At 43.4% G+C, this 25,483-nt stretch overlaps 1 protein-coding gene across 3 annotated transcripts in view; it reads right to left on the reverse strand.

The window, feature by feature from the left end:
* The window catches only part of wnk4a (WNK lysine deficient protein kinase 4a), a 38,749-nt gene that overhangs the window by 10,314 nt on the left and 2,952 nt on the right, over window positions 1-25,483 (reverse strand). For all 3 annotated transcript variants that reach the window (XM_046378318.1, XM_046378317.1, XM_046378320.1), the window contains exons 3-12: window positions 11,349-11,521; window positions 10,751-10,971; window positions 9,560-9,717; window positions 6,437-6,525; window positions 5,864-6,083; window positions 4,366-4,726; window positions 3,544-3,695; window positions 2,977-3,047; window positions 1,468-1,600; window positions 934-1,050 (exon numbers count right to left, since the gene is read on the reverse strand). In XM_046378318.1, coding sequence (XP_046234274.1) covers window positions 934-1,050; window positions 1,468-1,600; window positions 2,977-3,047; window positions 3,544-3,695; window positions 4,366-4,726; window positions 5,864-6,083; window positions 6,437-6,525; window positions 9,560-9,717; window positions 10,751-10,971; window positions 11,349-11,521 — 1,695 coding nt within the window. The remainder of the gene's footprint in view (window positions 1-933; window positions 1,051-1,467; window positions 1,601-2,976; window positions 3,048-3,543; window positions 3,696-4,365; window positions 4,727-5,863; window positions 6,084-6,436; window positions 6,526-9,559; window positions 9,718-10,750; window positions 10,972-11,348; window positions 11,522-25,483) is intronic.

The raw sequence follows: 25,483 nt of genomic DNA on the forward strand, positions 1-25,483 counted from the left end.
AAGTTCTAAGAGGCTCTAATGAAGACTGACTGTTTCCACTGTTAACCTTTCACATCCCCTTTGCGTCTCCTCAAGTGGCTTTAAGGCTCACATAATCTCATTCCACCCAGGATTCCAAGTTTATCCTGGCTGCACCATTCAATCAAATGGAAACATGATACAACCCCGATTCCAGAAAAGTCGGGAGGTGGGGGAAAATGTAAACAAAAACAAGATGCAACCATATGCAGACAAACTGCTCCAGAGCAATCGTGCGTTTCACAAAGTTGGTGAACTTCGCCCCATCCTGGCTTGTTAGCGACTGAGCCTTTCGAGGATGCTCCTTTCATTCTCGATCATGATCCTATCACCTGTTACCAATGAACCTGTTCACCTGTGGAAGGTTCCAAACTGGTGTTTACTGAGCAGTACACAACATTTCCAGTCTTTTGTGGCTCCTTTCTCTACTTGTACAGAACCTGTTGCTTCCACCAAATTCAGCACAAGCAGAAATTTACAAAAATGAGTTACATAGATATTTACGTATAATGGATTTGAATGGGTCAATTTACAGACTTGACAGGTGTTTTTTCCTACTCGTCCTATTGTTAGAGTTTTAGCGTGTTAATTCAAATCCCAAAAAGATAATTTCTATTAGACAAATTGAAAGAAAATCAAGTTCTTCGGGTTTAGGTTCAAGACTAGCAGCACTTCTTTCACAGCTACAGCTGAAATAATGGTGTTTTTCATGGTAAATGTCATGGATCAGAATCAACAAATCTAATCAGCTCTTACTTGTTCCAAAGTCCCGTTTCAAAAAACAAAAAAAATACTATTCACAGCTAAATTAAATAACTGGGATGAAAACAAAGAAAGCCTTAGTTTTTTAGCCTGTTTGCTGTGTGTTGTTGTTGACATCATGAACACACCCACTGACTGTCAGTAATGTCTCACCATGACAGCGGCGATGTCTTCAGGGTTATCTCCATCCAGGTCGAACTTGAAGGTCACCATCTTGTCATTGTGTGTCTGCAGCTGACACTCGACCACCCGGTCCACTTTATCAGAGAGCTGCAGAGACAGACAGGATCAGTCTGTTTACCCTCGAAAACACAGAGTGAAGGTAAACACAGAAGGAACAATATGTTTTTGTGTGGCCGTGTGTGAGTCTACTGTAAAATGTGGTGTGTTTAGAGCTGTGCACTCTTTGAACCACACTGTTTTTCTCTGCCTGCAGTGCAAACAGGCTCATTAAAACACCGCAGAGTGTCCTGATCAGAAGCGATATGTCCTGCGGTGGCCGGGAGGAAGGACTGCATGGCTACTGATAAACTTACACAACCAGGGTGGAGCCTCACCACTCGCTCATAAATCAAATAAATCTACTAATTCAATCACTCAATCCAGCAGGGGTTGATTTATTTGTTTATTACGTGCTGAAATGTAGTCACAGTGTCGTAACCGAGCAAAAGTTCTGATTTACTGTACCCCCGTGATGCGCAGCCGCGAGCGCGCCCTCCTCCTGAACAGCTTCCCAGCAGTTCGCCTCGCTGCCGTTTTCTCGCCCTTCTCCAGGCCCTCGTAGCCGTCGCTCAAGCCTGAAGTCACATCAGAGGCGTAGCTGCAAAAACAAAAATTAGACATACAATATATGCCTCTGGTTTGAAAACACGCCTCCCAAAAAGCCACAGGAGCATTAATCAAGGATTCATTTCAAAGCAAATTCATCATCTAAAACAGAAGCGTAAAAGGAATTAAACATCCATCCTCACTAATTAACTTGGCATCACAACAATAAACAACAATAAACAGCACTCTCTTGATGCGTTGTCTCTTGGAAAGCTAAAGAATTCAGCTTAAAGAGGGCTGTTGAGAGTCTATACGGAGCTAACCTTCATCCACAGGAAGCCGCATGTCCATGTGAACTGTTGTATTTATACAATGAACGAGTTTTAGGTTTCAGAGAACTGGAGAACATTCAGCGTGTTTTATAAAAAGCTTTGGTTCAGCTAATTGTGTCTCATGGGTCTTTTTGGTTCTCTGTGGTCACAGACTCCCCTCCATCTACAGGCTGCAAACATTTACAGGCCTACTGGTTGGCAGCGTCCGCCTGTCTCTATTTAAAAACCTCCATGTCACGGGTAACTTTAGTTAAAAGTAAAGCCTGTTTTCACCTTTTTACTAACACAGAGTACACGGAAATTAGACGTAACATTAAACATTGGTGTTGACATTGCAAATGACTGCTCTGTTTTCTGATGAAATGTGTGCTCATCAGTAATGCAGGGCTTTTTCTCAGAGGCAGAATTAAGCAACCGTGAATATGTTTTGGATCCTAAACAGTGTGTGCACGAGCTGTAGTGAAACATGAGACGCAGCCTGACATTTAACTCAATCTACAGGGGACAAGTCAGATAAACCGTCAGCCACGGAAGATAAGCAGGTGATACAGGAAGATCGCAGCATTAACTGTATGCAAGCACACAAATTAAATCTAAAAGGTATAACTAAGAGATTATTATACAAAACGCTGTAGTCTCTAAACAGAGCAGAAGATGGAGCCCATATGACAACCTCGCAACACACACACACACACACACACACACACACACACACACACACAATATCTATCGTCCAGCGTCGGCTCTCATGCCAAGAAGAAAGCAGCTCTCTGCTCAACATCCCACCAACATGGAAAACAGGGCCTCCACAACATCTGAGAGGCAGTCACACAGAAACCTGCAAGGGTCCACTCGGCCTCACTGCAATGAAAAACACTGCAGAGCCTGCCGAGGGCCCCGAGCTTGTTGTCACAGCCCCACAGATGTGCCAAAGGAGGAGGAGGAGGAGCCTTACAGGGAAGACCAGATTCACTTTGATTTTCAGGTCTCGAAGTTAAATTAAAAAGGTCCTATTGAACTCCATGGTTCAGTGGGTGTTTTAAAAACAAAGAGCAGAGCGAGGGAGGGAGGAGAAAAGAGGGCCGAGGAGCGTTACCTGTCCACAGGGGAGTTGAAGCCACTCTGAGGCCCTGAGCCATGTTCTATGTTGTTGGATACAGCGATGCTCTGAGAATAGAAACAGATTGATGAGGTAAGGTAAAGGTGGATCAAGCCTTCCTTCGAGTCATTTTTCTTTTGATGCTTTTGTTCAACAAAGTATGCGAAAAACAAACACGTGGAAACCTGAATTTTAAGAACTGTAAAGTAATTCATTTGACTTTGACTGTCAGAACAAGCATGTTTACACGCAGACAGACACACACTGCCAGCATCAGCATCAGCATAAATGTGTGTGTCAACGTGAAGAAAAACACAGGACGGATAGACTTTCATTAATCAGTAGAAAAATAATTAAACTATTATTAACCAGTAGTAAGGTACTGGGTAGTTGACAAGTGAGCAAATCTTTTCATGCAGGGGTTACTTTCCAACAGTATATTGATTTATGTAACTCCTCATTAGCGTGGAAGAAGGTCTCGTAAAGTTTTGAAAGTCATCCTTCCCACCTCCGGCCCCCTGCACTCTCTGCTCTGATAACAAGTTCTCCATGGAGGCCACTCACCGAGGGGAAGCGGAGGGCTGGGACGGGGAAACCGTTTGCAGTCGGTGTGTCGGTGTGTGTGGTGGGAGGTGTCACGGGCGAGTTGAAGCTGCCGGCCTCCAGCGGATCCTGGAGCCCGGAGGAGCTCAGATAGCCGTCTGTCTCACAGTCAGCTGTTTCAACAAAGGACATAAACCATTAGCATGTGACCAACTGTGGCCTGACCGATGCAAGCTGTGCTGTGCTCGCACACACACACACACACACACATATATATCTCTAATGACCCTAATGTGAGACATACCAGACACTCACAAACAATAAAACAATGAAAACTTTCACTGTTCTGGAGACACACAGGACATGTTGACATTATTTAGATGAGCTCAGACTGATTGAGAATATTTGGGTTGTTGTTTTCCATAAAAACAGAGAAATATTCAATAACTACAGCACAGCATGCATGCACACACACCATGAGACTTACAGAGACTGAATAATTTAGTTATCCACAGTTTCACATTTCACTGTACTTCCCCCGCGTGCTCCGAGGTCTGTGGTCAGTTTTTTATTTGTTCAGCTAATGCAGTGAAAAACATGTCTCCAGAGTTTCTGACAGATCAAACCGTCAGAAGTGGACAGAACAGAACACATACAATTACTAGTCACTTTTCAGATTGAACAGTTCTTTCAACAGGGTTTAGGTCACTTTGTCACTTCATTGTTCATGTGGTTTTAACAGGGCTGTATGAGCCTAAAAAGCTGCAAATTTTACACCTGAAGACATGACAATCACTACAGATGGATCCTACAAACTTTTCATGGTTACATTAGGCAGCTCACAGTTAGCAGATGAAAGGCTGTTGTGGCGCATGTGGAAGTGCTGGTCTGCCTCAGGCTCCTCTGGCTCTGTTGGGTAGTTGGAGCTGACGCCAGAGTCCACAGAGCTGGTGATGGGCGACGCAATGGACGCCGGAGGCACAAGGGCCGGCGTGGGGGACTCTGCTGCGACAACGTCACTGACTTTTGGTAAAGGAGGCTGAGGCTCTGGCTCTTCTTCTATGGCTTCCTGCTCCTGCTTCTTCTTCCTCTCCTCTGCCAGCCGCCTCAGCTTCTCTCTCTGCCGCTTGATGGCCATCACCCTGTCCCGAATGGCCTTGGCCACGAGCTTGAAGTCTGCCTCGCACACGAACCCGAGCACGACCTGCATAACAACACACAGACATGGTCAGGGCACAACATGAACATATGTGTTTAAGTCACGGACCGTGGTGTGCTGTCGCAACATGATGTCCACATTTACGCAGGTCTGTTGCACTCAGTGACCTGATCACGCAGGCTGTGTGACGGTTCCTGCTTTGACAAAAGCTTTTGTCCTAACGACATGTTGTATGGTGAAACCAACGCACGCTGTCTGCATTCCCTGTCGGTTTGCACAGCCTTTTGTGACACCAAGTCCAGCAGAGTGGGACACTCAGTTTGAACCTGCCTCTCAACACATAGTCAGATTACAGCAGATCAGCTGGACTAGATGTTCCCTGCTGATACCAAATTTGATCTTGATGAAAACTATCACAAAGAGGTAAACAAGTAAGGAACCATGGCGTGCATTTTCATTAAAAGTGACCTCTACGGAGGGGGTTCTGGAGGACATAACGGCCTGTTTCATAACAAGCAAGAGGGCCTTTATATTATTAAAGACGTGACCTCAGCTGCTTCCTGAGACACGCTCTCACATTTCGAACCACTGATGATTAAATGTTGAGCTGTGCCCTTGACACACTCTGCAAGCCGGCCTCTTTATGGGCTGAAGTGCATTTCAGAGCTTCTGCTGTCATAACAGAACCGTAAAAGAAGCATAATGATGCCAGGGTGCATTAGAGAGGCTGCTCTCACTGTTTGGGGTCAAGTGTCAAAAGACAGATAGAAATGTTTGACTCACTCAAATCTGACACTCCTAATGTCAGACTGTGATGTGGTGTTAGCTTTGTCTGTAAAAAGGTTTCCAAACCTAATATCTGTGTGTACATCAAAAGTAAATGCTTATTCAAAGGTTTCCATGACAACTCGAAAAAAGGAGGAATTTGGTGCTTATTTGAAGAACATTGGGGTCAAAACCAAGTCCATATCCAGTCAGCCTTCCCTCAGAAAACCTTTAGAAACCTATCATCATAAATCAAGATCAGGATACAGACAGCATGTGGGGGGGTTGGCTGAAGTGGCCTTTATCTGTTGATCTGGGATCAATTACTCAATTTCCTCACTAATGGCTGCTACAAAATGGGCCAGTAAAGCAGCAAAGGTTGACCTCGCAACAAGGTGTCCTCGCGCGTTGACCTACCATCTCCTGAGACACCTCCTCAGGCACGTCTTTGTAGAGCTCAAAGAGGAACTCGATGGCGTTGTTGTCCTTGTACTTCCCATGGAGCTTCTTGGAGTCGTCCATGCGCAGCCACAGCTTCAGGCCGGGCTTCACCATGTCGTCCTCCTCTGCCAGCTCCACGTGCACGCCATTGTTCTCCTGGAAGAAGGGGTGATCCAGGAGGTCCTGAATGGTATACCTGCATTAAACAAATAAAGTCTGCTTATAGACAATTGGGCCGCTTTTATCATACAGTCTAGGTTGAAAAACAGCAAGTATATTCTTGAAAAGGCCCCGCAATCACTTGCACTTGAGTCATAGTTTATACCTTTATTCCCTAACGTGATATTTTAATCCGTTTCTGACTGTGTAGGTGCTAGAAAAGAACGTTCTGTAACTGAATCTGATTCGATTATTTGGGGTTTTTGTGCTGAAAAAATAAAATTTTATCTGCACAATATCTGAGTTATGAGCTAGATAAGAAACAGGAAAAAAGATGGACAGAAAAAGGATTAGTTCACTTCAAAAGGACCAGTTTTTACTTGAAAGTACCTTTCATCATTGTTCATACGAATGCAGCCCTCGATGATCTCCTTCAGCTCTGGGACTTTGACTTTGTAGAAGCTGTCAGGTTTAATTCCCTGTGAAAACAATCAGAAGAGTTTTACCTCATTTGCGAGGCTTCGGCAGAATAATTGAACATCGGCAACATAGACCCTCTTCTTGCACATTTATCCCACATTTTTCCGTCAGAGGAAGCAGCAACAGCCATGCCCACCTGCACTGCATGTTAACTGCTTTGTTGCATCTGTCACTAACCAGCATGACATTCGGCTCTGCGATCATGTCAACACCAGAGGAGAGCAACACCAAGAGTTCACGAAAGTGGAAAAAACCCAAGATGCTCTCCTGCCTCATCATTCAAGGGACAGCTGGAGCTCCTCTGCAGAGTTTATCTCAAAACAGATTCACGCAGGGCTACACGAAATGAGGGAGTTAAATGCTATCACGAAAATGTACGTAGATTACAGCAGAGCTCCCAGCCCTGTAAAAACACTGATACCGACGCAGAGAGTCGAGGTCAGGAAGATGTTTGGCCTGCAGATACCCAAGCAACCAGCTGATGTTAGGTCAAAATACTCAAATAATTTGATTTAGCAGGAAAGGCTGAGTGAGCCATTTTGTTATCACATGTAAAGGCTGTCATGTCACACAGTAACTGCTGTCTTTTTTGTTATGACCATCAATTATTTTCAAGGTGTTTCAGCCTCCTGTTTCAGTGAGACAAATCTGTGAGTCCGTAAGAGAGAGAGAGAGAGAGAGAAAATATATTTCTGCTCTTGACTTTTGTTGCTGTCTTTGAAAAACAAATACTGATGTGTTACATAATAATTTCAACCCAAAAAGGTTCAGCGCAGTAACCAAAATGCTGTTATAAGGTGAAATGTGAGGATCTGAAGCAGAGCACAGAGGTGTCTTTGTTAGAGCAGTTTGCCTCATTGTCCTGACAGGCACCTTCAGAGTAAATCAGTTTTCCCTCAATCCAAATCTAATTTGTGACTCAGCTCCCTTCCTGTGGTGACAGAGGCCAAGATAAGATCGTCAGAAATATGCTGGTGTCATGTTGACTTTGTTCAGTGCATCACATTTTAACATTATTAACATGAGTTATTTTAATGGTCCCAAGACAACGACGCCTCGTTTCCACTCTTGTTTTTGTGCTCTGTGTGATGTACGGAGTAAACCCCTGATGTTCAACGCGAGGAAGTGCATTTCTTTACAGATGGAACAGAAATGCCTCCAGACACCACACAAGCTCATTTTGTCAGTTTTTCACCATCCAGTCTTACCAATAAAGCAGATAATTGAGGAGCTTGGCCCTCCAGGTATGTAGCCAGTTTTCCGAAATATTCATATAAACCGCTATGCATGCACGCAATCTGACTATCAACATAGTGAGCAATTGAATGAAATTTTTGGCTTAAGTCAAAAATCTGGCCAGGAAATGAGACTTAAGAATAAAACACGTTTATGACTTACGAGCAAAATGTGGTAGCCAATTAAGCCTTTGGGGAAACCTCAATGCCACAGTATACAGTGATCATAACAATGCACTTCCAATTCCCCTGCTTTCAGGGAGATCCTTTCCTTTCCTTTGTATAACAAAATGAAAATATTTGAACAAAGCAGGAGAGATTTGAAGAAGCAAATTCAGGCTCTCGGGATATGTGATGCAATGTCTCAGTTAATGAGAAAAATGATCATTCGCTGCAGCTCTAGCTGAACAGGAGCAAATGCCTGTAACCCAAAACGTTCTGGAAAGATTTCTCAAGCGTGAGTGCAGGCCGTTACAGCCGCAGATCAATGCTTAAATGAGATGCGCAACAGTCACATATGGGTGTGAAGTTTAGGTGCCCGCATACTTTTGGCCATGTGGCGTATATGAGAAGGCATTTGTTTACTCATCAGTCCATTAATTTCATGCTAAATTAAAACATATTATGAACAAGTCTGCAGCCAGCTGTGACCACCCACATGGAAAATACCTTCCAACATCTGTATATGTTCTGCTTTTCAGAAGCTATACGTCTCACTCTCAGTCCCTTCACTTCACTTACAAGTCAGTCATACAGGTATAAAGTTACATAAAGTTTATAGGTTAGTGTTTAAAGTTTAAAATTTAACTGCCATGACAACAAATTGACAGATGTCATCTGCACATAAACGTAAAGCGTAAACAAATGACGAAAGCCACAGTTAACGTGGCCTTGATGAAACCTTGCTGGGTAAGCGTCTCTGACTGCACATGGAACATTCATGTGTCGTCTTGTGCGTGGAGGAGCCAGACTCTCTCTGACTTGTTGCCATCCTCACTTTCTCACTCTCCTGCCTCCGTAAGACACTGTTTGTGCTGCATAGGTGACACGCAGGAAAGAAACTGCTTTCTTTGTGAAGTCTGGAGTGAGACACAATTTCCAGAACATATAATTCTACCATCGCCTTCTCCTGCCCACCGTGGCGTCATTGGCTGTGCCTGGCACCAGGGAACAGCTTGAAATACAGCAGCTTACAGCTACTGCTGTAATGCTATGATCTTAAAATTTGTTACACTGCTTCTAGTCTTTACTTCTAAGAGGTCCCTCATTTTTTTCCTGTATAAAAAGCCATAACATGATCTGTTTCCAGCATCACTTTATGTCCTGTAAGTGGGAACCGGGCTGGGACTCAAGCTGAAAAATAGATTTAGTAGATAGATTTAATTTTTTAATCCATATGTGCTTTCTGGAAGGCTTAGAAAGCAGTTCAGTCCAGCAAAAAAAAGGTTTTCCATCTAAAAACTATTTCAACATCCATTCCAGTGAACACGATAGCCAGAACCAGTTAGACCGGATCTTTGAACTGGTAAATACACCAGCATTTAGTGAGTCAAACATCTGCGTCATGACTGGGGGGCTGAAAACAGCAGTCATGGTACGGACAAAACTGAGCCCTTAATAGACAAAACGCAGCTTTCATTCTATGTGGGCCCCACTTCTTTCCAAGGATTCGGGATATCCAGACGTATACACAAGACATCCCGGTTCCTCTCAGTCTAATTCCAGTGTGCACATGGAAGAAAGTGGACACATGTGGACAATTACATTACAAGCGGGTCCCCCTCGTTCCTTTACTCACGCTGGTGACTTTGCGGTAGATCTGGGCGGCGTTTTGGCACTCGGAGTACGGGTACTCAGAGGTGGCCATCTCCAGGATGCACATTCCCAAGGCGTAGACGTCCACCGCCTCGTCGTACTTCTCCTCGTACATCTCTGGGGCCATGAACTCTGGTGTTCCTGTCGGGGTTCAGAGGGCAGAGGCAAAGGTCAGCGGCTTTTCTATTACTGCGACCAAATCAGTGAAGGACAGTCAAAAGTCCAGCTTCAGCTCGAGTCAACATGTAAACTTTAGACTTGTACTCGTTGACATCTTGGACACCCGTGGACAGCACAACAAGCTGTAAACACAACACTGACTCAGTCACATGGCAAATGTGTTAGCAAACAGGGGCTTATTTACACACCAACATTCATTTAGAGTGTCTGACCGCCTGATAAATGAAGACCAACTTTCACTACTTTTAGCTTTTAGCTCTCCTTTGGTCCCAACTCCCAAAGTAAATAATACTAAAATAAATAAAGTTGCTTGTTGTTTAGAGCTTTTTAATTAAAAAATTGTTGCTGGCCAATTCTGGAAACAACACTGATAAAAGTGGTGAGAGGACTGTTGTTATGACCCCAGTCACAGGCTGTAAAACCAAACCAATGCACTCGGTGCTTTCATCCAGTTTGTGGAAGACTTTGGTGCACATATTTGGTAGGTCGTCTGAAATTTATTCTGATGAAGGGCTTTTTCTCATCGTCTCCATGTGGCTGACTGAAGCATTTCAAAAGTTAATAACCAACTAAGTCCTTGTGTGTTGTTTCTGTTTTTATCTCACTAAACAACATACCGCATAGTTCCCAGGACAAAGAACAAAACAAAAATAAACTCTGTTTTCTACATCCCTGAGCACAGCACAACTGTCCTTCATGAATTATTTAAACACCCAGTGTCATCTGGACCGTGTGGATTAAACTCAAACTTGAAATTTAGTGTTGCTTTCAACATGAATCAAGTAACAACAGCCTGATGACTCACACTTCCTGCATGTACTTCAAGGGAAAGACAGGCGTCCACTGAAATTAAAAGCCATTTGAGTAATGATGCTTCACGCAGGTGGCAATTTAAACACATAGGAGGAGGAACTAGTGGCAGACTAATTTAATTTTTTAGGTTTTTCGTCCTGATATCAGCTAAAGGAGATATGAGCACCAGATTTAAACTTACCAATGACACTTTTAGCAAAAGAGGCACTTTTCAGCGTGGCCAGTCCTAGATCGCCTATCTTGACGGAGCCGGTGGGGCCGGTGATGAAGATGTTGTCACACTTGAGGTCCCGGTGGATGATGGGAGGAGTGCGGGTGTGCAGGAAGTGAAGCCCTTTGAGGATCTGACGACTCCAACGCTGCAGCAGCTTCAGCTTCATCTCCTTGAACCTCTTCAAGTACCTAAAACAAAGGAGGACATGACTAAACACCCCATTCCAAACATATCAAAATACTGGAAGAAGAGAGACTGCCATAAAGTAGTTCATCTCTTCTAATTTTGGCAGCCAAGAGGAAGTTTTAAAGTGAGCCAGTTTCCTGAGTTTTCTCCCAGAGCGTTGTTTCCAGCGCTGAGCTATTCTCTTGTCCTTATTCTGAACCTTTTGTCACAATTTTAAAAGCAAGACAAAGTGTAAGACATGACACAAATCTCCTCTTTTCTATGGACGACCTTAATTTGGAAAAACAATATCTGACCTATGAGAAATCTAACACTTTCTTACAAGAGGAAAGACGGTAAAGGTATTTTTTTTAAAGGGGAACTGAATGGAGAGACTCACGTTTTGAGCGTGCCTGAGGTCATGAGTTCGGTCACCAGGATGATGCACTTGTGGCCCTTTACCGTCGACTTCCAGGAGTCGTGGAAGCGGACTATGTTTGGGTGCTGCAGCCCCTTCAGCATCTCCACCTCCTCGCTGAAACGCTGTCGCTCCGCCTTGGTCAGCTTACGGGTCTGCAGAGGAAAAACAACACTCAGGGTTATTCAGCTCCCCGTGCATGTGATTGTAATACATGTGCACAGTCTCGTCTTTGATCCATCGACATCGTAGTGACTATCCTTTCAGTATAGAACCTGATAATCAGACTGAACTGCCATTTGGTTTGGTTCATTCATTCCGTCAGACCGTGTTATCTTTAATAAAGCGAATTTCTGTTCGGGGGTGGGAGATATTTTGATATGAAGAGCAGTTCTGACGTCTGGAACTGAAATTCACCACGCTGCTGCATATACTGCTATGCTGGCTTCATCACCAGTAATAAAAGAAGAGAGCATCAGACACTTACTTTCAGCGTGTATATCGTCATTACATTCTTCATCAACATGTTTTTTTGCTCTGCAGATTAGAAATTCAAACATCTACAATTGAGAAATGGACAAACTGCATCTGCTGATGAAGGTCATGTGATACTCCCGAAAGCTCCACTACCGTGACTGAAAGGTCCTTGAAGTGAGATGGTTTTGTCAACCCTAAAAAAGCAGTTGTGTTGACAGTTGAGTTTCAGACCTCTGATTTGGTTACGTAAGTCGACAGCAATAAGCACAACATACAAATCCACGGGACCAATTTGATAAATCACGGTTACTTTAACTAATGAGCTCGCTGCGGGGACTGGAAACCACAGGTTCATCCATCTGGGCCACCCTCCGATTACATAATCTCAGTTACTTGCCAATAAGGGGAGCTCTGACTTTACAAATTCAAGGGGGAGGTTTCTTAAATGCATGTAAAACTGAACCAAACACTGCAATCACGCTGGATGAACAAAGACATTTTTGTGCTTCCTCTTGGATGAATGGCCCAATTTAGCTGCTGCTGGTGTAACTCTGCCTGTGGTGGGTGGCTAGTGGAAAACTCCTGGGAGACTTCAGGACCATGAATCCTGCATTGAGGCAGATTTCTGGGAAAAATGCTCTGCGTATGTTTTTGCTTACAATCAACTCGACCGCCACGCTCACTCGAGTGCAGAGGTGCTGCTGCTGCTGCTAATGCCGAACCTCGGCATCAACACAGGAGGAAGACTGTCTGAAGGCCTGCACTGTCTCAAGTCACTCAATGCAAGGGCCCGTTTACCTGCGTCAGTCACCTGTCAAAGTGTCATACTACACCTGCAAGTTAAACACGAGGCCCTGGGCTCAAAAGCAAGACACAGAGGTGACTTCTGACCAAGCAGTTTGCTTTTAGGGTTGATAGCGATCAGTTTGCAGCTTATTCCTCACGTGTAAGACCTCTCTCAGATATACTAAATGGTGTGCAAAAAAGCAAAACATCTTGGGTTAAGAGGAAAAGTAACGACGAGTATACAATCATACAAATGTCCATACTTCAGACACTTTACTGTGTGTGTGTGAGAGAGCGGGGGTGAGTGAGTCAGTGGGTTTATGGGCTGATGTGCATCTGATATTTATGTATGTAAGCGCGATAAACTCGGATCCCTGTGCCGCAAGCTTCGTCTCCTGTGGACAGTCGGCTCTTTGCAGCACAGAGTCGGAGTTTAACAGGCTTTAGCTGGGGGCACGCAGCCGAACCGCTTGGAGACCCGGACACTTCCAAAACCGCAGGATTTACTAGAGCTTGGCATGCTGGGTGGAATGATTGCAAAATACTAAAATGGGACACGCAGATGTTTGGCAACTTGAGATGAGGAAAAAACTAAATTCTGCTGTGCTGTTGAACAAACAGATGATTCTTTTGTGTGACTCATCAAAACCCGTCCTGCTCATACAAAACGTAAAAACCAAAAAAGTGTGAAACGATGTGGAAAATGAAGAACAGCTGGAAACAAAGCACAGAATATGTGCTGTGTTCACATTGTGATGCTGTCATCTGATTGCATTGTTCTTCATGCTGCCTGATTTCAGGGTAGCGTAACGCCTCCTCCCAGTAAACACATGCACCCTTAATCTGTGGCTATTAGCACAAATGAGAAGCAGACATACAGTAATGCTTCAGTTTGACTTTTTTCACATCTTGACAGCCAGCAATTCATATGAGAAGAGCCTAATAATCATGATTACAGATAATGATTGTGTGGCTCAATTAGACTTAATGATATCTGTCCTTAGTCAGAAGCCCTCTGGCATTTCCCACAGAAAGAAAACCTCCGTTGAAAACTGCGCAACTTTTCCATGGGATATTTAACCACAAATATCTGCCACCACCTCTCCGTTCCCCCTGCCCTCCTTTTCAAGATGAGGCCAAAAAAACATTGCATAACAGTGGAGAAAGCGATGCAGGGGGTAGCCACAAAAACAAACCTTCTCCAGTCTGAGAAGACACGTGGGCATGTCCATAAATCAGACGTGTGTGTGAAGGAGCCTCTGCTGAAGGTTTTCTTACACCAACGTCTCTTCCAGATGGATGTTTTATTCTTAGCTGCTGGGAGGTGAGAGTGTGTGTGTGTGTGTGTTGAGTTGGGGGTCTGCAACAGCTGGGGTTGGAAATACTTGGGCTTGGTGCCACATAAGTGGAGTTACATAAGCAGTGTTGATGGTAGAGGAGCCACCGGTATTCCGGTAGAGTCCCTGTCAGCACCCCTATTATGACAGCCAGGATGAGAACACGACATTTGCACCAAAACCAGGTGGTGTACAGTGCTACTTCGTACAGGAATGGACAGTTTGCACTGTCCTCATGTCACACTCAAACACACACGGGAAGTCTGAACAGGATCTGAGGAGCATCCAGTCAATGTGGACACACTGTGGTATCTGCAGGACTCCTGACTAAACACAGAGAGAGAAGTAGGGCAAGTGAAAAAACGGATTCACTCATACTACTTGTAGCCTGCTGGGATGAGTGTTGAGGGAGGCAGCGGAGTGCAAATTCTCCAAATACAGAGCTAAAATGAGTCAGCAAGAACAGCTAACAGATAATTACTCAACAGTTTAGATACTGGATTGATGTGAAGCATTAATTTCTCTTATTGTTTTTACAAATAACAACATCCATCTCTCGATAGTTTCCTGTCTGTGGCGTTCAATCTTCCCAAGCCTGATCCTCCCTACTGAGAAATAAATTAATAGATTATAAATAGAATGATTTTCTAAAACATCCAAGTGCTGTGGTTTTTACCAAACATTATGGCAACAAGAGTAAAAGATGCATTTGTCTGGGAATATTTTTATCTGAGGATTAACACACGTTTGAAGCTCTCGTGAGTCTTTATACGGCAGCAAGACAGTACATGTCAAAATACAAAATACACAAACAAATCTGAAGGTGTCATCTTGGGCTTTGGTAAACTGTGACAGCCTATTTTATACGCCAACAATGAAACAACAAATTGAAAAAAATAATGGAAAGATGATTAACTGATGTCTATCATCAGTAATCTGTTAGTTGAAGTCACAACATATGAAAGAACAACTTTTTGTGTGATTCCAGAGAAAACCTGATGACTAAACATACTTTTTCCATCCACCTTGACCTCTGTTGAACCCTTTTAGGGACTAAAATGGAAGCCTTCCTTCGTCTTCCTGTCACTGACTTAATACTGAAGGTGCTGTTAACAGGCCATAACTCCTGAGCTCCAGATGCTGACAGTCATGCAGATGAAGACCAGAGTTCACAGAGACCTTTACATGACAGAGCAGACAGGAGAGAACCTGCACAGCTTCAGAAGCGGTGACGACTGGCTCGCCAAACTCTGGGATTGAGGTCAAAGGTAGAGAGAACGAAGAAGAAAAAGGAAAAAAAACAACAACAAAAAAAAACGGTGTGACCTCACAGCTCTTAGCCTGACATGCCCGTCCTGACTGACATACGCTTTGTACAAACACACACGTAGGCACTTACACTGGTACAGTGTTGCATTTAGATGTTTGCAGGTGAGAACTGAGGTGGCAGTGTGCTCTTTCCAAGGAAAACCTGACATGTTCTGTAAAGGGAGCGGGCAGCGGGAGGTTAGCCATTAATCTCATAAGGATTGAGGACTCAAACCAGCCTCTGACTGCTGCTCTCACACTGACAACCTGACCCGACTTGTGGCGCCCAGCTAATTACCTGAGCAAGAGCCCCAGACTCGAGATTACGCTATCTCTCATGTATCTCAATAGTGAAAAGTGGCCTGTCGAGCAAGTCATTTTCCATTTGGCCTAGATGCTCTCTCCAGATATCTGATAGCCCGACTGATACTGAATTCTTAAGGCCCAGATTGTTGTGATTTTTTACCATAAACACATAACATAAACTAGCAATCTTAATGTGGTATTTACGTATTTATTCATTTAGAAACTTTTGGCCTAAATAGACATTTTACAACTTAGAAAGCAACTTGTTAGTGTTCTCTGACGGACAAACGGTGACACTGTTTCCACCTGGGCTGAACATTTAATCAAAACCGTATCAAACTGCAATACAAACAAGTGTAATATACGTAATAGTTGCAAATTTTTTCATAACCTTCATAAATGAAGCTTTGTGGCACTACAGAGATGCCCTGGCACACAAATCATACTCTCCAGCCGTAACAGCTAACATTCTTCTTTGTTACATACCCCAACAAAAATCACATCATCATCATTTTTATTTATTTTTTCAGTGAAAGTGAACTACTCCTGTACTGCTATTTCTTGTCATTTACTAGTACCATAAGAATATGTCTGCAATAAGCTAATATCAGGCTGGTCCATACATCAGTCTAGTTCAAACATATTTGCACAAGCACAAGGTGGTCCTGTGTACCGTGCAGGGCGAGTGGCCTCAGAAAGTATTGCATCACCTTGTTTGAGAAGTGATCTTGTATCTTCAGTCTGTTTGTGTTGTTATTCTTAACATCCCTGAACCTGCTTGGTGTTTGCTTTTAGTGACTCACTAAAACCTCACTTAGTCCTAAGCAAACTGTGCTGCCGTCCTCTTCTTAAACAATCCTCCTACCTTTCATGCTGTGATTGCTATTGCGCAATTACAGTAAGTGGTAACTTTTCATTGCACGCTACCCGCCTGATCCACCTCATTCCTTTACATCTGTATGCTGAGCAACTGAAATGTCAGCACAGTAAACACCAATATGTAAGATGTTTAGGGTATTGCCCAGGCTAATCAGTCATTCACAAACAATGCTCTCTTTGTGACTTCAACACTTAACTTGGGTGGCGTGTAAGTAACAGCGTAAAGACCAGTTTAACCTGTGACACTTTGCAGCCGACCCCTGGGGCGTCTCGGGTCAAAGTTAAATGGAGACGAGAGGACATTCTTGCTCCAATCTGATCAAGTAACCCTGTGAGGGTAGGAAATGCTGGAGGGGAGAGTATATGGGCGGTTTCTCTCACTGTCGTGGCATTTGAAGAGAAGACAGTGAATGCAACAAATACTTTGTCCTCCTCAGCGAACCGCAGAAAGATCACAAGATGCCGGAAGCATACAGCCTGTACGAGTTTTGTCTTCAAAAACACAGCAGAGCAGTCGGGTCCACATGAGGAGCAGGAAAAACAGCAAACGGGGAGCTGGAAAGAGCTTATTGATGACACACACAATCAGGCACAAATATGATGACCCTGCCCCTCCCCCGTTTTCTATTAGGAGTAAATGAGGGGTCAATATGTATGACAAACAAGCAGCAATTTGAAGCACTGAAATCTAACAAAGAGAAAGTTTTGGAAGCTGACATAAAAAAGTAATTTTATCAGCTCGTGTCCGGCGCTGCTTTCTGTTTATCTGTGTGAAAATTCAATAAACAAGTAGTGTGTCACATGAGATTCATCTATAATATAAGATATATTTAGCTGTTGCTCATCCTGCACACTGAAAGGCATCACTGAAGGCTTTGTGTTCGGCACACTGCCACAGCGGACACAGCAGCTTGTCGTGTTCCGTCACAGTTACGTCTTCTGCAGCTATAAAGGGCCGAGGCGAAGCTGCGGGCTCTTAAACCTGATTAAACTGAATCAACAGGCCAGGCAACAACAGAAACAATCATCTTTGCAACAGAGAGCCGTTCTGATCGGTTACTGCAGCTCAAATTGAGAAAAATCATTTGACCGTAAATATTTTATTGTCCATGAATTCACGTCATTCTTTTTGTCAGCATTTGTACTTTGTGCGGGTCACATTTCTTACACATTGATGCAAATCAGTTTCTGTGATGTGAGCAAGAAATAAAAATAAAAGCTGTAATATTTCAACTGCCTCGCCATTAGTTCTGACATTTTTTAATGGCAGCCTTGTAGTACACAGACTCCATCTAATCCTGAGCAGATGAAACCTCCCAATCTGATTATAAGAATTGTCTCAGCTCTAATTATTTTAAAATGTTTCTAAAAGTTAACATCTGCGTTACCGACTACAGGCCTCAACTAGTTCAGGAGAATATAAATCTGACAAGTTTTGAAGGTATGTCCCTCCTGGGTGGATCCTTAAGATCTTCTGGCGCCAGCTTCTTTTCTTTTTTTTATGGGGAAGATCGGGACTGAACAGTATTTGCACATACTTGTTTTTATAGTCTGTTTAAGCCTACTTAGGGGTCACAAAGGTGGGCATTGCCAAGCAAGACATGGAGAATATGAGCACCAGAAGATCTAAGCCAATGGTTCCTAGACTTTTTGTCATGTTTAATTTAAAGGACAATGAAGATTAATTCAAAAAAAATGAAGGGAAAAAGAAACCATTTCATAAAGGCTTTATAAGTTGTGCTTAATGTTTTTTTAAGTTAATAAAGCCTTACTGATCAGTCATTAATATAAACGTACCACACAGTACGTATAATGTTTGGGTGAAATAGTGCAGTTACAGACAACAACAAAGCTGTCACGGTTTGAACAGCCCTGATGCAGCGAGCTCCACACATCCCGCTAAGCTTTGTTGGGAACTTGACAGAGCTCTGACCAGGAGGGCGTTAGAGTGAAGCCTTTTGAAGTTGTTATGGCCCCTGGCAGAGAAGGTGCTCCCATCTCAGTCTTTTTTGGAAAGAATTGAAACATTCTTTTAGTAATCACAAAAGGATTTGTTTTGCAGAGACATTTTCGGGAAAGGCTGAACAAAAACTGAACAAAATGAAACATTTCTCTGGATTTGAACTTAACTGGAAACCTTTGAGATGATGCAAATACTCAACAAAATATATAACAAAGGTCCGGTTGCTATGAGTCATTCTGATGCAGAAATGTTACACATCTTCAGCTGAAATGAAACATGAATCCTGTGTTGCATGTTGAAACTGTTTGCTAACTAGATTGTTTGTACTCCACTTGAGCGCTGGCTGCTGGAGGGGTGCAGGCTCATAGTGTTACACTGACAAACAAGGATGTGCTATCAAGTGCCACTGGCAACCAGGACCGGACATAGTTTAGTGGTCGCATGCACGTGGTGCCCCGGTCGCAGGAAGGCTGCAACGTGAAAGATTTATGAATGCTGGAATGGCTGCTCTACTTGAGTCCAATAAAGAGTCAAAATGATGAATATTTTTGGAGGGTGAATGTGAGCGCTGATTTTAGAAACCCACAGAGGTGGAAGATAAATGTGAACGTAGGCAGCAAAGGTCAAACCTGGGAGCAACACAAATGAATACTTTCTGTTGACTGAGAAAACACATTACAGTGTTTGTTGATGTGTACTGCGAGGTGCCGGACCCCAAACAGGTAGAGCCATTACTGTACACCAATGGCCGATTCATGCCAGGACTCACATGGCAACTCGGAGCACATTTACACCCTTGACACCTTCATCCTGCTCGCCCCGACACACATGGTCAGTTCACAAATGACCAGAGGTTACCCCGGCGGAGCAGTCTTTTCCCTTACCAAATGTGGCCTCAGAGCCCCGACAGCTTTTAAAACTTGAGGTCTTTAGTTTGTTTAGGAAGCAGGACTCAGGCCTCTCCGGGGTCCGAAACACAGGGCGATCACGTGTTTTCCCCGAAATGGAGCACACTGTCGAAACCAAGAGATTTCTCCAAAGGGCACAAATGATTTTAAGGTTCCTATATGCTATGTGTGATATTGGACTCTGTTGGGTCAAAACTGACATTCATGAGAGAAATCATTGCCCATAATACTGAAACAATTAGTCACTTAGATTGATTAATCGATCGATAGAAAGTCAAACTAGAACAATTCTGATGACCAGTTAAGAGTCAACTATCATCTTATCACATTTCCTATATTTTCTATCCACCTTACATTGCTGTAAGAAGAAAATGTTTGAGTTTTGGGCTGTTGACTGCACAAAACAAGCAATTTAAAGACGTGATCTTGAGCTCTGGGAAATTAGGATCAGTATTTGTTACTATGTCCTGGCAATTTGCAATCAGGTTCAATTAATGAACTGTTCAACAAGGCAATGGACTATGCTTTGCTATGGTTTAATCGATAATGATTAAAGTCAATAGCTCTATGACGGCCAATTTTACAGTTGGGCAAACAAAATTCTTGCTGTCTGAATTGAGTGACTGAAAAGAGTGACTGTTGCATTGGGCAACATGTATAAACCAACCAATCTGAAAAAGGTGCAAAAAAAAGCAAGGCACAGGGATAACACAGAGTGCAGTACACAGTATAAGTGTTAATATTGTTCTATCTGACACAGATTGCAACTAAGCTATTTCAGCTCCAACACACCCAGTGCAAAATGCAATTAACCTGCAAGCCCGCTGCTATTGCACAAGAGAGGCCTTTAGTGTGTTAGAAATCATCTTTAGATGATACAGTTAACAGCGAGTCCCAGCGGAGACATGATGTCGATATATTGTATTTCAGCAGCGCACGTGATCGTATAAAATATGGGTCACCAGAACAACACTACTGCTGGACAACTTCAAACAAACCTGGACCGTCTCTCACATGAAGAATCGATCTACAGAAGGATCCCAATAAAAGCAGTGACTCAACAGAGATGAAGCCTTTGCCAAGAGCACGCTGGCGGACGTAAAAGTCATTACGTCTGGCAGATGGGACCAGTTCCTCATGTGTTTTTTCCACTTTGTGTGCCCAGTCTGTGGCTTTTGGAGTCATTTAACTCCACTTGTGAAGCTTCGTACTGCTGACAGATGAAAATAATCCTGATTTTTATTACAATGACTGATGATATGTATATAATAGGTCGAGTCAGAAACATTCTTTTACATATCTCTGATATGACTATATTTTGGATGTTTGTTGAGGCCTTAAACATAACTGAAAAACAAACAGAAAGTCAGATTACAGTGTTTGTGTGCCTGGTAGCCTGAATGGCTTATCTCACGTCATGTTTAGCTTGCTATTAATCAAAACTACTAATCAAAGCTACCTTACGGAAGCTTACTCAAGCTATTATAAACAGATTATTGCAATAATATATCCCAGCTATTAAACTGAACAATAGGTATTAATATGAATTACACAAGACTCTGTTTTTTCATATGAAACTCATTCCTGTAATTAATGGAGCCAGCAGTTTGTGATCCTGCTGACAAACAGACAAACGGCACCGAGAACATGACTGCCTTGGCAGAAGTAATAATGATGTGAGCATGCTCAGTGGGAGCAAAATAAACACACACGAATGCTGTTCCAACTGTTCACATCAGCAGGAATCCGATGGATATCCGAGTTAGGACCATATCTGTAAGTGCTGTTCACACCGACGGATCTGAGTCACATACGAGCAAAATAAATAAACAAAATCAGATTTGGGCCACCTTTGCCTGCAGCATAAACGTCGCTACAGAAAAACACGTTCACTCTCACTTTTACACCTGTGAGCAGTTTCATTTCCAGTGGAAACACACCGACACACCAAACAGCCCCAGGCCCCTGAACACCGACACGCCATGCTGCCCCGGCTTGTACCTACAGTATCCACCCTAAATAAGGCACTAACGTACTATCAACAGCAGCCAATGAGACACTGTTATCTAGTTTCAGTGCTGAGTGCACACTGTGTGATCCTGACAGGCTGTATCTTCCAGGGCAATCACAAATGGGTGCACATTTAGTACAGTACAAGTTTTATAGGTGACGCAGCGCGGCCTTCCTGTCAGGACTGCGCAGAGCTAACGCAAACAAACAAACAGCCCTCGCGTCAAAGTGACGCGCTGCCATGTGTAAATGTAGGCTATCATTGTGGGCCTGCTTCACTTTCTCCTCGGAAAACATTGGCAGGCCCTGATAAGCTGGATCTCGTTGCACCAAGGGCCCTGCGAGGAACGACGGTGTTGATGTTGGCTACAGTGGAACTGATAGGAAGCCTACAGCTTGTGTTATGTCACCGAACACTGGCCACATTCAGATAAAGGTTACACTGCCAGGCTTGTAAGAGGCCCTGGCAAGCACAAAAGAGGGGGCACACAGAAATCCGGGTTTTGTGCCAAACGAGATTTATTGTCAGAATGCGAACTGCGCAGAGCAGAGCAGCAAGGCGTTAATAAGGTTTTATAGCTTTGATTTAATCCAGTGCTATTATATGAGCTTTAAAACGTTTAGCTAAAAAATAAACTGTGCGGCCTCCTCCAGCTTTTTCGACGCAATCAGCCCACTTTCTCTACTAATGGCTCCGGCTCTTACTCCAGCAGGGCTGATGTAAATCTTCCACACCCTCCCTCCCCCTTCCTCCTTCACTTTTGTCCTTAGCTGACTCTGTGTTCTTGAGACTAATGACTTAAAACATCAGGAGTTGAGCTGAAACTAACGTAGACTAATCTGTTGATTCTGTTTTACATTGTTTATCGGCTTAATCTATATAATGTCAGAAATTGGTGAAAAGGTTCCCGCAGCCCAACACGCCCAATTTCAAATTGCTTGTTTTGTCGATTTAACAGTCTGAAACACAAAGATAATCAACAGCAACACGGCAGCAACAGCACATACTCAAATCTGAGAAGCGGGAACCAGTGAATGTTTGGCATGTTTGCTTAATAAGTAGCTGAAACCAGTTAATCAGTTCTCCCATTTGCTTCCAATTAATGTTCTGCCATTGAAGATTGCTACAAAACCCTTTTAAGAGTTTAACAAAACCAGCCAAAGTTTGACATTTTAAGCTAAACTAATCTACTGTTGATATGCCAAGATGGCGGCGTGTGTGGACGCAGCCACTCGGCTCTCTTTCGGGGAAAAAAAGACAGGATTTCATTGTACTTGCAGTATAATGACAATTAAGATTATTCTGATTCTGATGTAGCTTCATAGTTAGCATTCAGACATGAGAGACTCTACTCATCCAGGTCTCGACAAGAAAGCAAATAAATATACTCTCATACCTGCTGTTGCCTCTAGTTGTAGTTCATCATTTTTAAACTTTATACTGTGTGCATGCTAGACTTGATTCTGCAGCCAAAAGCCAACAAACTGATGAACGTGTTAAATAAAAGCCCACACCAGGCATTATAGGAGACATTTTATGTGCTGTAGGAAAGGCTACCACAAAAAAGGGTTTTCATTCCTCCACAAAAAAGAAAATGTGACCATATACAAAAACCACGAACACACGTGTGCACCAACTCTTCATCAGCAGAAAACTGCCTCTCTCCCGGCCTGTATTTATGCATCCCGGGAATTGGCTAATTGGTTGTTGGCGCTGCAGTATTTTTAAATGCACTCAAGCCAACCTAGCATGAAGCGCAACCCTTATAAACACAGATAGTGATAGCTGAAAATACAGGTGGCCGTGATGACGCAGAGCACAGTGAAGCTGTTTATATAGAGTATAATGAAAAGAATAACTGTTGGCTTAGGTTTAAAAATGAAACAGGAGAGCGTAAAAGTGTCCGAGTGTCTGCCGCAGGCTGGAGGAGCTGCCCGTGAATAAGATCAGACATTGTGCAACCGTCTCCCTTTAAAGGGGCTTAGCAAAAAGGATATGTGCCTCAGTGCACCCTTTCCTATCAGTTACTCAGTAGCTCCCTGTGCTGTTGAATTCACAGCGAAAAGCGTCAGGCTCATGATTCAACACAATAACTGATGAGCAGTATTTCATTTTTTTGTCGCCGTTTTGCGCAAGCAGCAGTTACACAATGACACACGGCAGCCAATACAGAAGGTTGTAAAGTCTTTTTCACCTCATTGTAGATGAATGGAAGTGGGAGGGAACAATGGCTCATCCATTTTTTATCACCTCTGTATTTTCTGCAAAGCCCAGTTTATGTTGCCTATATGGCACCTGAGTCACCTGGGAGCCTGTGGGGGAGGGGTTGCTAAGTAGCTGCCACCTGGGAAGTTTTTGTGTGTATTTGTGTGTGTGTGTGTGTGTGTGTGTGTGTGTGTGTGTGTGTGTGTGTGTGTGTGCTCCTTCTTGTAGAAACAGCCCCAAACTAACGTTCTGAAGCAACTGATAAGTTTATTCCACTGCGCGTCATTACCCTCAATATCCTAATTTCTGTGAAATGAACGACTAAATTGGCCTCATAATAAGACAGAGATTTGGTTTCACCAGATTAGATAAGGAAGGACACAAAGTGCGGTGCAGAGGTTGAGACTATCTCATAGTTAACCTGTGTCCACTGACAAAAATGCTTAAAATTTTTACAAAGCCAAACTGTGGTAATAACAGTAGAGGGCAAATAATAGGAAAACCGTGCCAAAAATTAACTTAAGCATATTTGGCATTTCTGTACTGATATTTATTTCAGCCGACACATAGAGTGATGCTGGTATATCTGTGATAAACTAAAATTAGCTGATACTTCGGTCCATGGTTGAGAATCTTATTATTTCATAACAGCATGACAATAAGTTTGTGTATTTAGTGTAAACCCCAAACTGATCCTCCTCAGACATTAGATACGTTATGTTTGTTATAGGCAGTATATTATGTGTACATATACCATTATGTAAGTGTGAGGAAGATCCATGTGGGTCCAAACAACACTAACCTAAACTCTAATGAGTGGCTGCCTGTCTATTGTACTGCAGCCTTAAAATTAGCCAGTCAGTTTATGGACAGTGACGTGAGCCCTGTCTTATTGTTATAAACTGTCCTGACTGAGCATCGGTGTTGCATGTCATGGAAGAATCTAAATGTATTGTTTACTTTTTGTTTGCGAGCACAAAAAGTTCCAGAGGACGCCGCCCAGACGGCCTCGTGTTCAGCGCAACAACACCGACAAAACACTGTACACCGGAGAACACCTTTAGGTGTCACAGTAAAATTAATGACTGATTCAAATAACAATCTGCAGAATTGAGAATCGTTGTCTGAACGTCCTTTACAATCTGGACTGCCTGCAGATTACAGCTCAGGCTCTGTAATTCATAGTTAAGAGAGCTTAAGGCATTTCTACCTGACTTGCAATGACGCACCTTCAGCTGCTGCTCTGTCAACATTACAGGGGTGATTGTGTTTAGCCACCAACAGCCAGCTTTTGTGTTCACTTGAAGCAATCAAGGGCACATGGAGAAGACGGGGCTGGTGATTTCAGTTAAGAAATGTGCCTGCGACTGAGTCCGTCTTTGAGGTTAACTTATCACAACAGTAACCATATCAACAATGGCCACCTTTAAGCTTATTAGGAGCGATTAAGGAGCTTAACCAGGCTCATGTCTCATTTAAAGAGATGAAATGGCATGCTGGTTTCTAGCATGGCCCCTGGCCAAAGAGTCGCAGCTCCCTGTGCTGCACTTTTCACTCCACAAAAGTTAAAAGCAAGTTGCCTTAAATGTCAAACCACAAGCACTGATGGACCCCCGATTGTGTCCGTCCCGAGGCTGTGAAAAGTCCACCACCTTGCTGTGACGGTGCAGGTAAAGGGACGCCTGTGCCTCTCAGAGTCCGGGAGTGACTCTGTTTCTACCTCCCCCAAGACACCTGTTGTGTGAACTGACAGGTGGGCTCTTGAGGCTCTTGAAGTCCCAGCCTGTTGGTGCTGGAGCTTGAGCCTCGAGGGCAGATTCACTTCACCCCGAATAATCCCTGACTGTGTGTGCGCCGGTGCCTCCTGCAGAGCTTAACTGCAGCACAAAGCCTACCTCTGTGCATCGCTTATTGAGCAAAGTGAGACAGAGCTATCT

This window comes from Scatophagus argus, chromosome 21, assembly GCF_020382885.2.
Source record: "Scatophagus argus isolate fScaArg1 chromosome 21, fScaArg1.pri, whole genome shotgun sequence".
NCBI classification, from domain to species: domain Eukaryota; kingdom Metazoa; phylum Chordata; class Actinopteri; family Scatophagidae; genus Scatophagus; species Scatophagus argus.